This window comes from Nelumbo nucifera, chromosome 7, assembly GCF_055504915.1.
Source record: "Nelumbo nucifera cultivar China Antique chromosome 7, China Antique-T2T, whole genome shotgun sequence".
In the NCBI taxonomy this organism is placed as follows: domain Eukaryota; kingdom Viridiplantae; phylum Streptophyta; class Magnoliopsida; order Proteales; family Nelumbonaceae; genus Nelumbo; species Nelumbo nucifera.
The window spans coordinates 82,675-98,704 of NC_142655.1; the positions used below are offsets into that span (position 1 = coordinate 82,675).

Below are 16,030 nucleotides of genomic sequence, written 5' to 3' on the forward strand. Positions count from 1 at the left end.
TGCAGCCCACTGCAGAATTCTGAAATTACAACCTCCATAGTCTACTAGTACCCCCCATAAATCGCATCCTGCCCATAGATTTGGCATCAATTCACAGTGAGGATTCATCCCACCAATACGGTGGGGCTAAGAATTCTGAAGTATACTGAACAGTCATTCTCCCAAATATATTTACCCATATTCACTTTTTGAAAGTTGTGGGAATGACAATAAATAGCTTTTCCCTAAGCATTACTTATACCCATCTTTCAGGTGGGTAGGTAAGACAAAACTTATTAAAACATAAAGACAAAATTGAGTTTTAATAAAATCCTACCTTTATAGGACCTTGCAATAATTTTATTTAATGGGTAAAAATGGTCAAAAGAACACTTACCTAACGTGTTCATTGTTTTGGTAATTGTAGGTCTCATGGTACATGGTACATGTATTATATAGTTGCAAGTTTGTAAACCAAAAATAACCAAACCAGTTGTGGTATTATATATGCTTGTTAATGTCTCTATCCACTCTCTCATTCATTAATTACTTTTTTTTTAGGCTAGCACTCAAATATTATTTAATTAATGCTATTTAACAAATGCCACTTACCAATGTTGTTTAAATAAGTTTCGTCTTATTTTTTTCCTGTTATAATTGATGGAGGGTGATTTGGCCTGACCTCGTAGTACGGGTACACGTGGGCGTGACTTTGTTCAAACAATGACTCAGCGTGACAGCATAACTGATATGACAGCACAACTCGGGGAGAGAGTTCCATCGACTTGAGCTCGGCAACTGGGCAGATAAACTACTTGCCGGGAGTCGTCTTACCTGCACCTCCTCCCCAGGAGTTAAGGCACTTCGGGGTGCCCCAAGCTTGGGGCACCCTGACCTTTCTCGATACCCGAGCTCCTCCCGATGGACCTCAGGCCACTCCCCGACGGGAGCTCACTGACTCATTTCTAGACACCTCAGGGTGAAAACACTTCGGGCCAGACAGCTCGGCATTGCTTGCCACAGGTAGCTCGCCGCCTACAGGATAGCCCAACATAGGGTAACTCGCGAAAGGGTAGTTTGGCGTACCGCCGGAAGATCTCCTGCCCGACCACCGTACCCGATAAATCTGGGGACAGCGGCCATGTCCCTCGTCAGACAGCGTCGTGCCTGCCACCTTTAGAAGGTGCCTTACACCTGACAAGCACGTACCCTGCAGCGACGGCCCCGTGCGTGCCACCTTAGCCTTGTCTGTAACGGCTGCAGTAGACTGACAGTGGCGGTTATACCTGCCCTGTCAGAGGCTAGTGGGCTTGAGGCAACGGAATTCTGTTATAAGGAGCTTATTCTCAAGGAACAGGAGTATCTTCGATCACTTGCGCAATCTGCACTCTTAGCCTTCGTCTTCCCTTTGTTTCTCACACAGAATACTGACTTAATCGTCAGAGCGTTCCCGCCGGGCAAACCCCCGGGGATTCTTCTTCTTCTTCCTCGTCTCAGGTACTTCTCAGGAACCACGCGAGTGCCAGGTAGGAGTGACCGGATCGCACTACATCAATAATAATATTTATTTTTTTAGGTAAAAGCTGCATAAACGATACTTGGCTATACAAACTCTGCCTTTTTAGGTTAAGCAAACTTTTTATTGGGGCTATTGTAAGCCTAAAATGTTAAAATCTGTCAACAATCATTGGACTTAAAACCAACCAAATCGAAAAACTGACTCTCAACCTAAGTGATCAGTTTCAATGGGTCAAAACCTCAACCCAAGTGGTCAATTCAGTTCAAAGATCTGTGAGCAACCAAACCAAACCAACCCATATACAGCCCTATAATTTATATTGCTATGTGATTATTGGTCAATTTGGTTTTGATTCTTTCATTTGGTAAAGACAATGGTCTAGTGATTTTGTAATTCCTAGTGTTTAGAAAACCGGATACCCAAGACCTTAGCTGGTTTGGTCATATCCCAATAACTGCTTTAATTAAAAAAATCAGTTAATAACCAACTAACCGACTGATTTAACCAGAAAACTAATGAATCAATCACAGTTTTATGAAACCGTCTGGGTCCTTAACTAATAGAAAGTTTAAAAAGATACGAATCTATAATCTCTTATTTTCATATATTGCTTAACTATTATTAATTTATCCCTTACTTTGTGTTAATTAATGATTCTTTACTGTACATATTATTTTATTAAGCATATATTTAAAGAAAATGTAAATTAAGAGACTTGAACCCTACTCATTTATTTTAAAAATGATAAAATTGCCATCAATACGTCATATTTAAGTATATTAAAAATTGTAAAATGTATTATATATAATATTTATATGATCTCTGGTATATATATGTATATGCCACGTCAACACGATTTAACCCCAATTGATCCTCTAAACCATGAACCTCTCCCCTCTCCGATTCTCAGAACATCGATAATTCCTACTGAATGCTTGAACCTTTTTATGTTATCAAAAGAGGATGGCAATGGAAGATACGAGTGTAAGTTATCCAAAGGGGATGGCAGTGCTTGAACCTTGATTGTGTAGCCTTTATTTTTCCTCTACAAAAATATGGTATAATAATGGTCAGCCTTGCCAACGAAATGTTACCTAGCCGTGTCTTTAGTAGTAATAAAATTGCAATCATTCCATAACCCGATTTTCACTGATCATGGAAACTAACACTAGAAAAACCATAGTAGAATAGCAGCAGAATGTCATTTCCAATGAATAACCTCGGAACAATATTCTCAGTATTTACACTAATTCAACAGGAATCCAAAGATCCGCTTGGCAACCATCTACAACCTGTCCGCAGCAAGCTTATGTGTCCTACCTCTGCCTGCAAAGCAAATAGAGATCTCAGTTGATGATGTACACACGAGAATGTACTGGTTCATTTCCACAGAAGAGGTACCACCATACCAATAATTTCTATGCTACAGCTTATTCAAGAGAGCGGTTTTATAAAATTTGCTTCCACATCAAACAGTAATTGAAACTTGTGGTCGCCGTGACGTGGGTCAATCTCAATGCAGCTAAAGTTGGGAGTTCAATCCCCGCTTAGCTAAATATGGAAATAATAAAATAACAAAAAATAGAGTAACTAACCATGACAGCTGTAACAGTGAAGAGTCCATCAGCAATTAAACTGTTTAGGTTGTTTTGCCAGCTGCAGGATTACGGCCAAATTGGATGATCATAGGTTTTCTCTTGAACATATATCCATTCACTAGATTCTGCAGCCAATAGTTGTGTCAAGTCTGAGTCCACCATAATTTAAACTCATTAAAATAGTGGGGTAGGGGGAGTAAAGGATGGTTTACCAATCCGCTTACACTTGCGACCAATGTGAAAAAAAATAAAAAAAAAAACATATTTAAGGACCACTATAATTATAAACCATGAGGATTAACTGACAAAGTTAAACAGATAATTGAAATGTAAAAGCAGAAATGAAGATCTTCCAACAATATATCAGGCATGCATGGTTGCAATCAAATATTGGGTTGTTATTCATGCTGAGCTCAAGGCCTCAACTAGAGGTTTGTTATGGATCAAAAGGCTCCTTTCCCATCAAAAAAATAGTCATTGAACCAAACTCAAGGGATATTTGGATGCAAACATGTTTTTTTTTTATGATTTTCCAAGAACTAAATGTGGGAAAAATACTAATCTTCAACCTTCATCCATGAAATCTATACCAAAAAATACCAAAAATCTTGCTCTACCAGGAAATGAATTTTCTTCACCTAGTCATGGGTTCCTGTATGACTGCTGACAGCTGTATAGCCAGTTGATACGAGTAGGTCGTTTAAGCTTGAAAAGTAGCTCCAATTCTATTTACTCCTATCTTGATACCAAACTTGGTTTTTTGTTGTGCTTGAGTTGGGAAGTTAGGATTTTGAGAGAAAAGAAGAGAAGAGAAGAGGAGAGAAATGAGATAGAAGAGAATTTTTTTTTTTGATCAATAACTGGAATTCATTAGATTAAAAGAATTTAGTTACAGTGCTCTAAAGAGAGATAAACAGGCTTAACTCTCTCCGGGAAAATAACAAAAAGGAAAAGTTTACAGAACAGCCCAAAACATTTGATCCCTTCCCACCCCCTGCTTTGCCAAAGCATCAGCAAATGCATTTGCTGTTCTCTTGAACGACTAGCATATTTCCAAAGTCCACTACCTTCTTATAACCAACTTAAGACCAGCTTTAGTCCTCTTAAACGACTAACTTTTGTATATTCAGTTCCTTAGACTTCCTTATACCCTCCAGTACTGCATAGACCTCAGCTTTGAGAGAGTCTCCAAACCCAATGGAACCTGAATACAAAGCAAGCACCTTCCCACCCTCATCTCTGAAAACCCCTTCTACACCTGATGGACCTGGATTTCCTTCACTACTTCCATCGAAGTTTAGCTTTATAAGTTCACTTCCTGGTGATGACCACACAGGTCAAACTAAAGGGCGAGCAGGAGCAGAATTTGCCACCTCCAGCCAGCTATTCAGCAACATATCCGTAGAAATATCAACAAACAGGTCCAAAGATTTCAGCCAACATACCACCCTCACTGTTACTACTTCAATAAGGTATTCTTCTTTCAATTTCAGAGAAAATTCTGGTGTTCCTTTCCTCCCAAAGAGTCCAACAAACAGCAGCCCTCACACATCTCCACATTATCCTTTCCCTTTTGTTTGGCCAACCAAAGAATGAGGGGCTAAACAAACTTTGAATGTTTGGCGGTGGGGTCCACCTGCAACCAAAAGTGGAAAGAAACCATTCCCAAAGATCAGTAGCAAAGGGGCAAGAAACTAATAAGTGGTAGGAGCTTGCACCATTAGCCTTGCAAAGAATGCACCAATTTGGAGACAAGCACCAAAAAGGCCTTTTTCTTTGGAGTACGTCACATGTATTACAACTTCCGAGGAAGGCTTCCCAACAAAAGGCTCCAATCCTTGGAGAAATTGGCTCACCCCAAACATCCTTAACTGGAAAGTTTTGTGCAAATGGACTGGATGAAGGCAGTAGGGACTTGAAGAAAGAGGCAGAAGAGAAGGTTCTAGAGGGAGTTAGGGTCCACAGTCTCTTATCCCTCTCAAAGGGATCCAACACCACCCGGTCTAAGATCTGAACCAGACTCATGGCATTTTCAACCTCTACATCCCTTAAGCCTCTTCTAAGCCCCAGATCCCAATCAAACCCAAAATTAGACTGAGAACTAGAAAACTGGACACAACCTTGCCCTTAAATCGGGAGAGTGAAAACTAGGAAGGGAATTGGTCTTTCGAAGGTATCTCACCCACCCAAATGTGCTCCCAAAACTTTTCCTAATTCCCAGAGCAGAGGTCATACCTGATGTGCTGCAAAAATGAAGGAAGAATGGCATGTATAGATTTCCAAGGAGAGGCACAAAGTCCCAATGTCCCAGCCATCATCTACCTGACCGTGAATACTTAAAATTACCCTTGTCCACAGTTTATCCCTCTCACCTCCCAACCTCCACAACCATTTCCCCAACAAGGCTTCATTTTTCCACCGAATGTTACCTAAACCTAACCCTCCGTCAGCCTCCTAGAGACTAGTTCCCAATTCACCCTGTGATCCTTCCTCTCCTCCCCTGGTTCCCACAAGAAGTCTCTCATTAACTTCTCCAAACTCCTACTTATCTTCACTGGGATCCTAAAAACCAATAAGTAATACACAGGCAAACTAGCTAGTGTAGACTTGATCAAAGTAATTCTACCACCCAGAGATAAATAGTTCTTCTTCCAAGAGGCTAGCTTCTTGGCAAATCTATCAATTACAGGGCTCCAAAAGCTCTCTTTCCTCGGGTTATCCCCTAAGGGCATCCCTAAATAGTTTAGCGGCCATTGAGACACCGTGCAACCCAAAGCTTTAGCCCTCTCCAATATAGCTCTTTCTTCCATATTGATCCCCACCACACAACTCTTATCGAAGTTCACCTTCATATTTGACATTTGTTCAGACACTTGAATCACCAACTTCAAGTTTTTGGCCCATCTCACATCCTCCCCCTCACAAAATAGAATTGTATCATCAACAAACTGTAAGTGGGTGATAGGAATGTTGTCTTTTCCAACTCTCCATCCCCTCACAAGACTTCTTGAATCTACTTTCTCAATTAGCCTCCCCAACACTTCAGCGACCAAGGTGAAAAGAAATGGAGAGAGGGGGTCCCCTTGTCTAATTCCCCTAATAGCAGGGAAGTGATCCACTACCTTTCCATTTACTAGGATGGAGTAATGACAAGTCTCTATACAACCTAGGATCCATTTACACCATTTCTCCCCAAAACCAAAGACATCCAACACTTGCATAAAAAAAGACCAACTAAACATATCGTAAGCCTTCTCTAAATCCAACTTGCACACAATCCCTTTCCTCCTTGTTCTCCGCATATCCTCCACACACTCATTGGCAATTAGAATTTGATCTACAATATGCCTATTTCCAACAAAAGCCCCTTGATTCTATGAGATTAGCTCCGGAAGCACCTCTCTAATTCTTCTAGACAAGACCTTCACAATGATTTTATACAAGCTATTAACCAAACTGATGGGTCTAAAGTCTCTTGGATGACTTGCTCCCACTTTCTTTGGGACCAAAGCAATAAAAGTTGAGTTCAGCCCCGGATTTATTACTCCCCTCTAGGAAAATTCAAAAAATACTTTTAAGGATATCCTCCTTTAATATCTCCCAACAGTCTTGGTAAAAAGCCATGGTAAAGCCATCTGGTCTTGGTGCTTTGGCTTGAAGAAATTTCTTTATTCCCCTTATTGCCTCTAACTCAAAATTTCTTTCAAGCCACATCTTCTCCTCGGACAATTTTGGCCAATCTAACCCTTCCACCCAAATTCTCTGGTTTAAAGGCCTTCTAAATAAGGACTTAAAATGCTCCACAAAGGCCCTAGCAATCTCATCCTGTTGAGATATTGACACCCCATCTATCTCCAATTTAGAAATCAAATTTCTCCTTCTACCATTGGCCATTGCATGAAAAAATTTGGTGTTTCTATCACCTTCTTTCACCCACTTATGTCTAGACTTTTGTCTCCAGCTGACTTCCTCTTTGAATAGGATGTCTTCTCGTTGCTTCCTAAGCTTCCATCTTTCTTGTTTGTCTCTCACTTCAAAATTGCCTCCCCTTTCTTTGGCATCTAACTCCTCAATCTGATTGATCACTTCATGTTTTCTCTCCTCAATCCTTCCAAACTGTAGAATATTCCACTCCTTAATCTTCCTTTTTAACTCCTTCAAATTCCAATGAAATTTCATCCCCTCCCAAATAGCACTTGGGTTAGTGTCATTCCACCAATTTTCCACCAACTCAATAAACCCAGGGTGAGATAGCCACATGTTCTCAAATCTGAAAGGAGTGGGCCCTCTAGTACCGAGATCCTCTCTCATTAAGGTAATAGGCCAATGATCTGATGTCACCCTAGGCAATGCTCTAGAAATAATAGTCCCCCAATGCTCCTCCCAATCTGTTGTGAATAAAAATATATCTAACTTAGAGCATATAGGGTTCTCTTGGAGATTGGACCAAGTAAATAGACCATGTAGTGGAGGAACCTCTTTCAACTCAAAACTGTTTATGAAGCTGCTAAACCTTCTCATGCTAGTGCTACCACCTCTCCTTACCCTATTAGTCTCCTTTGTGAATCTAATGACATTGAAATCTCCTCCTAAACACCAAAGGCCTTCCCAAAGTCCTCTAATGTCTCCTAATTCCTCCCAAAGTTCACTTCTTTCTCCATAACCAATTGGACCATACACATTAGTTGATACCCACTCAAATCCATCTACCCTGTGTCTTAACTTGATAGAAACAGTAAACTTCCCAATCAGCTTCTCCACTCCCTCAAAAACCTCTTCTTTCCACATTGTCACTAAACTTCTTGACCTTCCCCATGAAGGACAAAAAGCCCAATTGATGCCCCTTACTTTCCACACCGATCTAGCCCATCTTCTATCAAACTCCATCAGCTTAGACTCCTGAATTAGCACCAAATCTAGATCCTCTCTTCTTATTACTTCTTTTATTAAAGGCCTTTTCCTAGCCCCCCTAACCCCCTAACTTTCCAACTAAGAATCTTCATCACCACTTCCTAAAAAAAACCCTTACCAGTCCCTCTTCTTCTGCCCTTTCTCTCACTGAACTCCTTATCTTCTACATCTCGCCTTAGCCTTTCTGATTCACTCAACTTCCTCTTCCTTTGTTTTCTCTCTACCTTCCCTTTCCTCAAAAATACCTTCAATTCATTTGGATCCTTTATTTTACAGCCCATTTGCTCAACAAACTGTGCAACCGAGCCCTTATCAGTTTCATTTGGTCCTCCTCCCTCCTCTTCCTCATTACTCACCTCTTTCTCTACCTCCCCTGTCTGCACGTTTCCAATTGCTCTCTCATCCTCTAGAATCTTACCCCAACTTCTTGTTCCAGCTTCTTTCATTTTCATTTCTTCCAGAAAAGTTTCTATCAGCTTCCAAATTTTCTCTCCCACCTCCTCTTCTTCCTGTGAAACTACTTTCCCTCCATCATTCACCCCTTCAATAGGATGCGGATGTGGCAATATGGCTGGCTGGGAGTCTGGGACAGAGACAAAAGACACAGAGTTAGTACCAAAATGGAAAGTCACAACCATACCTTGGGTGGAAGCCAGGACAGGATCGGTGGAAGAGTGAAGGGTTTCCCTCTCAGCTAAGAGACCGGGACTCTGGGGTAAATCGGATTCCACAGTGGGAACTATAGGTTGGAAAGCTCTTCCTGCCAAAGAATTCTCTTTCAACGAACTCCTGAGCTGTAGCTTGTCTTTGAGTTGGTCCTCAAAGACTGGCTGGTAGTGAACATCTCCTACCAGCTCACCAAAATCTTGCTCTTATTCCATCACTTGGTTAGGTTGTTCCCCATTTGATTCCATAATAACACCCCAACCGACCAAATCACTCTCAGCAGTTTTTAACTTCTCCAATTCCTTAGACAACATCAAATCAGGGGTTGTATCTGGCCCTAATTGTTCTTTATCAAGCACAAACGTGGTATCAGTCACTTTGTTTCCAAGGTCTGCTGCTGTATTTAGAATGACTCCCTCACCCGAAAGAGGTGAATCAAGCCTAGCTCTTGAAGTCACTGTAAACTTCTTGCAGTCCCCTTTGAACAAAAGTTCTGTATTGAAGCTTTCCTCTTCCCACATGTTCACTTTTGCTTGCAGATCTAAGCTGGCCAAACTTTCTGTACCACTCCCATCTGAGTTTTCACTATTCTCTTCATCAGACCACCCTTCTTCCCCATAATCCAACAGACTTCTCTTCACAGATCTGGGATTCCGCCTATCCGGTGAGACCATGTTTAAAACCTTAGCTAACACCCATTGCAGCGAGCTATTTCTAGCTGAAGCTGCTCCAGAATTGCAACACCCAACAAAATAGATCGATGAGGAAGGTGATAAACCATTCTTCTGAAGAGATGGGAGATCCATCATATGGATGGCCGAACCATGTAGGGTGGCTGGGCGAAATTTCAAAAATTTATTTCTCCCATCCCGGAATCCTATTCCCTGATTTAGAAAAACTGCATTTTTCAATGTTCGTTCTTGAAACAAACCAGACCAGATCTGAAACCAAAATTAAGCAAGTAGGGAAATACCTGATACGGAATAATAGTAACTCCCAACGTAGGTGTTCACGCCCAAAGAGTTGACCAAAACCCGCCTCCATTGAAGATGACACAGCTTATGGTGAGGCAGGATTAGCAGGATGGTTCTTCAGCAAGAACCCTGATTCTTCAGCAAGAATCACGCAAGGGACTGGTGAGCACGACTTTAGATTGTTTCTTCTAGCAAGAAACAATATCAAGAACTATTCTTGATCAGATCCAAGAGTGGAGATCGAACTGGGTAGGGGCGGCAAGAACTGAGGAAGAATTCTGCAGATTACTGAGTGTATAAACTGGTGAATTCGCCCCCTATTTACAACCTTCTTTGGATCAGCTCCTAATTCAATTAGGAAAGAGTTTCTTGATCCAAATCTGATATCTGGATCTAGACTCTTAAATGGATAAGACTTATCTTATCCTTCAGCTAATCTTAATCAAATTATAAACAAGAAATGGGCTTTAGGCCCCTTTTAATTAACTTACTTGAGCCCAGTTCGAAATGGGCTTTAGGCCCATTTAGTCACATAGCTCACTTTTCCCTTTAAATGCTAGCTAGCTTGGCTCTCTTTGTATGGCGTGGGACCCTAGCATTGATCTACACATCAACCACATGGGTTCAACCTAGCCTCTGTTACAAGGCCTGGCCGAATTCATTGTTGAACACAATGAACCCCTGAGTCCATCAGTATGGGCTCTAAATGGGCCCAACATTTACACTAAATGGTCTTTGGGTCTAGCCACCTTATGAAGGCCCATGTACTGTGGGCAGATGCAAGATTAGCCCATCAGGTATTACCCTCGATGGTCTTACACTTAACCTCTCAGCCCATAATGATCAAACACTACCCAACAAGAGAGGACCTCTCCCTTGGTTGTAAGGTACAGTGTTGCACTCTCTACTCACATGGATCCCGGGAATTAAAACCTTTTGCAAACATTTTGTGAAACCACAATATATGCATATCTCTATATAAATATATTTTGCAAAACAAATCTCAACAATTTGAAATCAACTGCCGCAGTTTAGGTTTTCATCAGAGAGAGTGCATTCCCCGATCATTCACTTTGTCTGACAAAGGGGCTGATCCTGTCACTATGATCACCCACTCAGGTGAATTCTCGGACTGTCCCAACATACCCAGGTTTGACCCCCTATAAGGATCTCACCGATTGGCATATCATAGACATCCCAATCCAACACCTAGTGCAGTACCATAGTCGAGTCTAGGGGTCAGGTGTAACATTCTAGTTTTGCCCATCTATCTCCAAAGTCTAGGGCAATACTAGAATTTGGTCCGGTTCAGAGTTTCAAGAAAACCCACACTACATGTACCTCAGGTCTCACCCTGACAGCTAAGACAAGCCACCCCAACCCACTTGGCGGCACATCAGTGTCAGCCTTGGCAGGATAAATCTCCCCAGATCTATCCAACGGCTGTGAAGATTCTAAACTAACACGAGTCTCATAAATGGTCAATTTAAGGGTATTACACAGAAACACACCAATATAACACAAATCAAATATGTACTTTATTCATTTACAATAAATGACAATAAGTACATCAATCTGATTGGAGCTAAGGGCATAACTGTCTAATAGCTCCCATTTGCACTTAGGTCTAATTAGGTACAAGCCGGAGTCCCATACTTCCCACGTGTTTCTCAAACACTTTCTGTGTCAATGGCTTAGTCAATGGGTCTGCCACATTCTCTACTGATGCTACCTTCTGAATCTGGACGTCCCCTCTACCAATAGTGTTGTCACACAACAGTAGTAGGATTATAAATTTTAAGATGAACCACTTCATCCATATGCAACCTCATGGTAATGTGCTCGGCTTGGGTTGTGGACTGTTATTCTTACTACACAGGACCCCATCGTGAAGATATAACCGGATGTAGACATTCTATCATCTGGATCTGACTGGAAGTCGGTATCAGTATATCCAACGATCTGTAGTGAACTACCATCAGATACCAGACATAACTCTTTTTGTCCTTTGAAGGTATTTTAGTATGTTTTCACAACTGTCAAGTTCTCCTGTCCTGGGTTTTGATTGATATTTATTTACCACACTCACGGCCGGAGCAATGTCTGGCCGAGTACACAGCATAACATGCATGATGCTCCCTACGGCTATGGCATAAGGAACCTCTCTCATGCCCTCAATCTCCTCGGGAGTCTTGGGAGACACACCCTTGGAGAGAGTGACTCCATGCCTGAAAGAAACATTTCCTTTCTTGGAGTTCTCCATACTGTATCTTTTGACTATCTTGTCAATGTAAGTAGACTGAGATAATCCTATTATCCTCTTCGATCTATCTCTATAGAGTCGAAGACCCAAGATGTAGGAGGCTTCTCCAAGATCTTTCATGGAGAATTACTGTGAAAGCCACACTTTCACCGTAGTTAACATCCCTACATCATTCCTAATGAGTAGGATGTCATCAACACACAGAACCAAGAACATAACCTTATCTCCCACTGTATTCCTGTATGACAGTAGAGTCAAACCGGATGTTCCAACTCCTAGAAGCTTGCTTAAGTTCATATATGGATCGACTAAGTTTACACACCGTGTGTTCCAATTTGCAGCTATAAAACCTTGTGGTTGCTGCATATAGATATGTTCAGTAAGATCTCCACTCAAGAACGCGGTTTTGACATCCATTTTCTAAATCTCGTAATCATGGTATGTTACTACAGCTAGCAAGATCCTAATAGACTTAAGCATGACCACTGGCGAAAAGGTTTCCTCATAGTCGATTCCCTCTTTCTAGGTGTACCCTTTCGCCACAAGACGAGCTTTATAGGTCTCAACGTTACCATCTGGGCCCTTCTTCCTCTTGTAAATCCACTTGCAACCAATTGCTTTCACCCCAGGGGGCGGGACTACAAGAGTCCAGACCTTGTTGGTCTCCATCGAGTCCATCTCGGCTTTCATGGAGCCTACCCACTTCAAAGAATCTATGTCCAACATAGCTTCTGTATAAGTCACAGGATCTTCCTCACTGGTCGTGGCTTCCACCAAGTAACTTTCTTGGTCATAGTCGTAATGAACTGGAGGCCTGGATACCTAAGTAGACCTTCTAGATTGGTTATTATCTGGATCTTGTGGGACATCTCCCACTACCCCTGAGCTCTCCTCATCAAGAACAACTTCCTGATGATGATTGTTCAGGATGTAATCTTCCTCCAAGAACAACCCCAAATCTTCAAGTGTCTTATACTTGGTTTCTTACCACTCCATAACTCATATGAAGTCTTAGGAACGGATTTGGTTGAAACCCGATTCAGCACGTATATCGTAGTCTCTAATGCGTACCCCCAAAAGAGTGTAGGTAGTTCCGAGTGTATGAGAAATGATCGGACCATGTCCAATAAAGTTCGGTTCCTCTTCTCTGACACACCATTTAATTGTGGTGTAGCAGGAGGAGCTAACTGTGAAACAATCCCATTGTCCCTTAAGTAGTCCCTGAATTCGTCGGAGAGATATTCACCTCCTCGATCTGATCGAAGGGCTTTGATCTGTCTCCCCAACTGTTTCTCGACCTCTTGCCTAAACTCTTTGAACATTTCAAAGGATTCAGACTTATGTCTCATTAGGTACACATAATCATACCGTGAATCATCATCAGTAAATGTTATAAAATAAACGCATTGGTTACGTGTCCTAACATTTAGGGGACCACATACATCAGTATGTATCAAGTCAAACGTGCTTGTAGATCTTTCAAGCTTACTTGTAAATGGTCGTTTCGTCATCTTACCCTAAAGGCAAGGTTCACAGGTTGGAAGATCTTCTACAGTTAGAAAATCCAAAGGACCATCCTTTACCAACCTTGTGATACGATCTATTTTAATGTAGCCAAGTCGGTAATGCCACAGGCACGTCGGATTAACTGTTTCACGTGTTCTCTTCTTGGGGATTATTTCCGATGTAGTTTCGGTTATGTTTGTTTTTAGAGAATGATGGAGAACATAGAGACCAATCTCAAATTTTCCATAAGTGAGGAATTTGTTATTCCGTTTGACAGTAATCACATTACTGAACAATATAGAATAACCATCCATGCACAATTTTGAAACAGAAATTAAATTTCTTCTAAGTGTTGGTACATAAAGACAATCTTTTAGTACAATTATTCCTTCCCTGAAAACCAATTCTACAGTTCCTATGGCCGTAGCTGCAACAGTTGCAGAAGTCCCCAAATAGATCGCAACTTCTTCGTCACTCAGCCTTCTGCTTGTCTTGAACCCCTGCAATGTGTTGCATGCATGAGACGAAGCCCCGGAGTCAATACACCAGGAAGCAAAAGTGACCAACAAATTGGTCTCTATGACAAAAGATTCGAAATTACCTTGTTTCTTGGTCTCCAAGTACTGAGGACAATTCCTCTTCCAGTGGCCGGTTTGTTTGCAAAAGTGATAGGCACCCGATGTCTTGTCCTTCTTTTGCTTTTTAGGCTTGCTATCCTTCTTCTGAGGCTTCCTTTTTTCCTTCCGCTTTTTCTTACCCGAATTGCCACATTCAACAAGCATGGCTATCGATTTATCCTTCTTTATCAGTTCTTCAGCCCTCTACAACATATTGCTGAGTTCCTAAAGGCTAACATTTAGCTTGTTCATGTTGTAGTTCATGATGAACTGATTGAATGAGGGAGGCAGAAAATTTATGATGGCATCAATTTTAGTGTCATGACCAGTTGTAGGCCTAAACCAGAATGTGTCTAGTAAAGAGGGCTTACACGTGTCCAAAGATGGGCATATGAAAAAACTTTTGGGTATTTCGGGTCACCTCCTTGGAGCAGTTTTTTTTTTTTTACTCACCGCCCATCCAGGAAGAAGAATTTGTTATATTATTCATCAATCTCGTATGTATATATACAAGTTACAAATTCTATGTTAGGAAAGAAGACTAATCAAATTCCTACAAATCAGTCCTACAATCAAGGTAAATCATATCTCCCAAGCATTTACTTCCTATTTTAATTATACAGTCTGTAACACTCCCCCTCAAGATGGAGCATAGATATTAATCATGCCTTGCTGAATCTTTTCACGATCGAAATGGCAATCAATCTCGATATGCTTAGTTCGTTCATGAAAAACAGGATTAGATGCAATGTGAAGAGCAACTTGGTTATCACACCACAACTTGGCTGGTACTGAAGTTTTAAGACCAACTTCAGTCAGAAGTTGATATATCCACATTATTTCACACACAGACTTGGCCATAACTCTATATTCCGATTCTGCACTCGAACGTGAGACAACATTCTGCTTCTTGCTTTTCCATGAAACTAGACCCTCCAACAAATACACAATAGCCTGAAGTAGACCTTCGATCTTCCTTGGATCCTGCCCAGTCAGCATCTGAAAAACATTCAATTCTAGTATGACCATGATTTCCATACAAAATTCCCCGCCCAGGTGCTCCTTTTATGTAGCACAAAATTTATTCTACAGTTGTCCAGTGATTAACTGATGGAGAGGACATGTACTAACTCACCACACTAACTGAATACACAATATTTGGACGAGTTACAGTAAGATAATTCAACTTTCCAACCAATCTTCTATATCTCTCAGGATCTTCAAATAATTCACCATCTTTTGTGAGCTGCAAGTTAGGAACCATTGAAGTGCTACATGGCTTAGCTCCCAACTTTCCCATCTCAGACAACAAGTCAAGTACATATTTCCTTTGAGATAAGAATATTCCCTTCTTGCTTCTTGTTACCTCAACACCCAAGAAGTATTTCAACATTCCCAAATCTTTGGTATGAAACTGAGTGTGGAGAAAGGATTTAAGGGATGAAATCCCTGTAGTATCACTCCCAGTAATGACAATATCATCCACATACAAACTAACAAAATGATGCCGGCAGCAGAGTGCTTGAAGAAAACAGAATGATCAGACTTACTTTTCTTCATACCAAAAATTCTCGACTGCCTGACTAAACTTTCCAAACCAGGCGCGAGGACTCTGCTTCAACCCGTACTGAGACTTATGAAGATAGCAAACTTTCCCATACTCCCTCTGAGCAACAAAGCCAGGCGGTTGCTTCATATAAACTTCCTCCTGAAGATCCCCATGAAGAAAAGCATTCTTGATGTCTAACTGATGAAGAGGCCAATTATAAGTAGCTGCCATAGAAATAAACAACCTGACAGAAGTAAGTTTAGCAACAGGAGAAAAGGTATCAGAATAATCCATTCCATAAGTCTGAGCATATCCTTTAGGAACAAAGACGGGCTTTCAATTGGGCAATGGACCCATCAAGATTGACTTTAACTGTAAACACCCATTTACACCCAATAGCCTTCTTATCTACAGGTAAATTTACCAAGGTCCAAGTACCATTGTCCTC

The 16,030-nt window shown here is 41.2% G+C and overlaps 1 protein-coding gene across 8 annotated transcripts in view; it reads right to left on the reverse strand.

The window, feature by feature from the left end:
• Window positions 1-2,531: 2,531 nt before the first annotated feature.
• LOC104590833 (RNA-binding (RRM/RBD/RNP motifs) family protein) overlaps window positions 2,532-16,030 on the reverse strand; it is an 85,321-nt gene continuing 71,822 nt past the window's right edge. For 6 of the 8 annotated variants that reach the window (XM_088891424.1, XM_088891419.1, XM_088891423.1 and 3 more), the window contains 2 exons: window positions 3,094-3,221; window positions 2,532-2,824 (listed from right to left, as the gene is read on the reverse strand). In XM_088891424.1, the coding sequence (XP_088747550.1) occupies window positions 3,138-3,221 (84 nt within the window). In that variant the 3' untranslated portion in view covers window positions 2,532-2,824; window positions 3,094-3,137. Of the gene's footprint in view, window positions 2,825-3,093; window positions 3,246-16,030 lie in introns of those variants that run through there. The other 2 variants (XR_016078596.1, XR_016078597.1) reach the window with 2 other exon arrangements.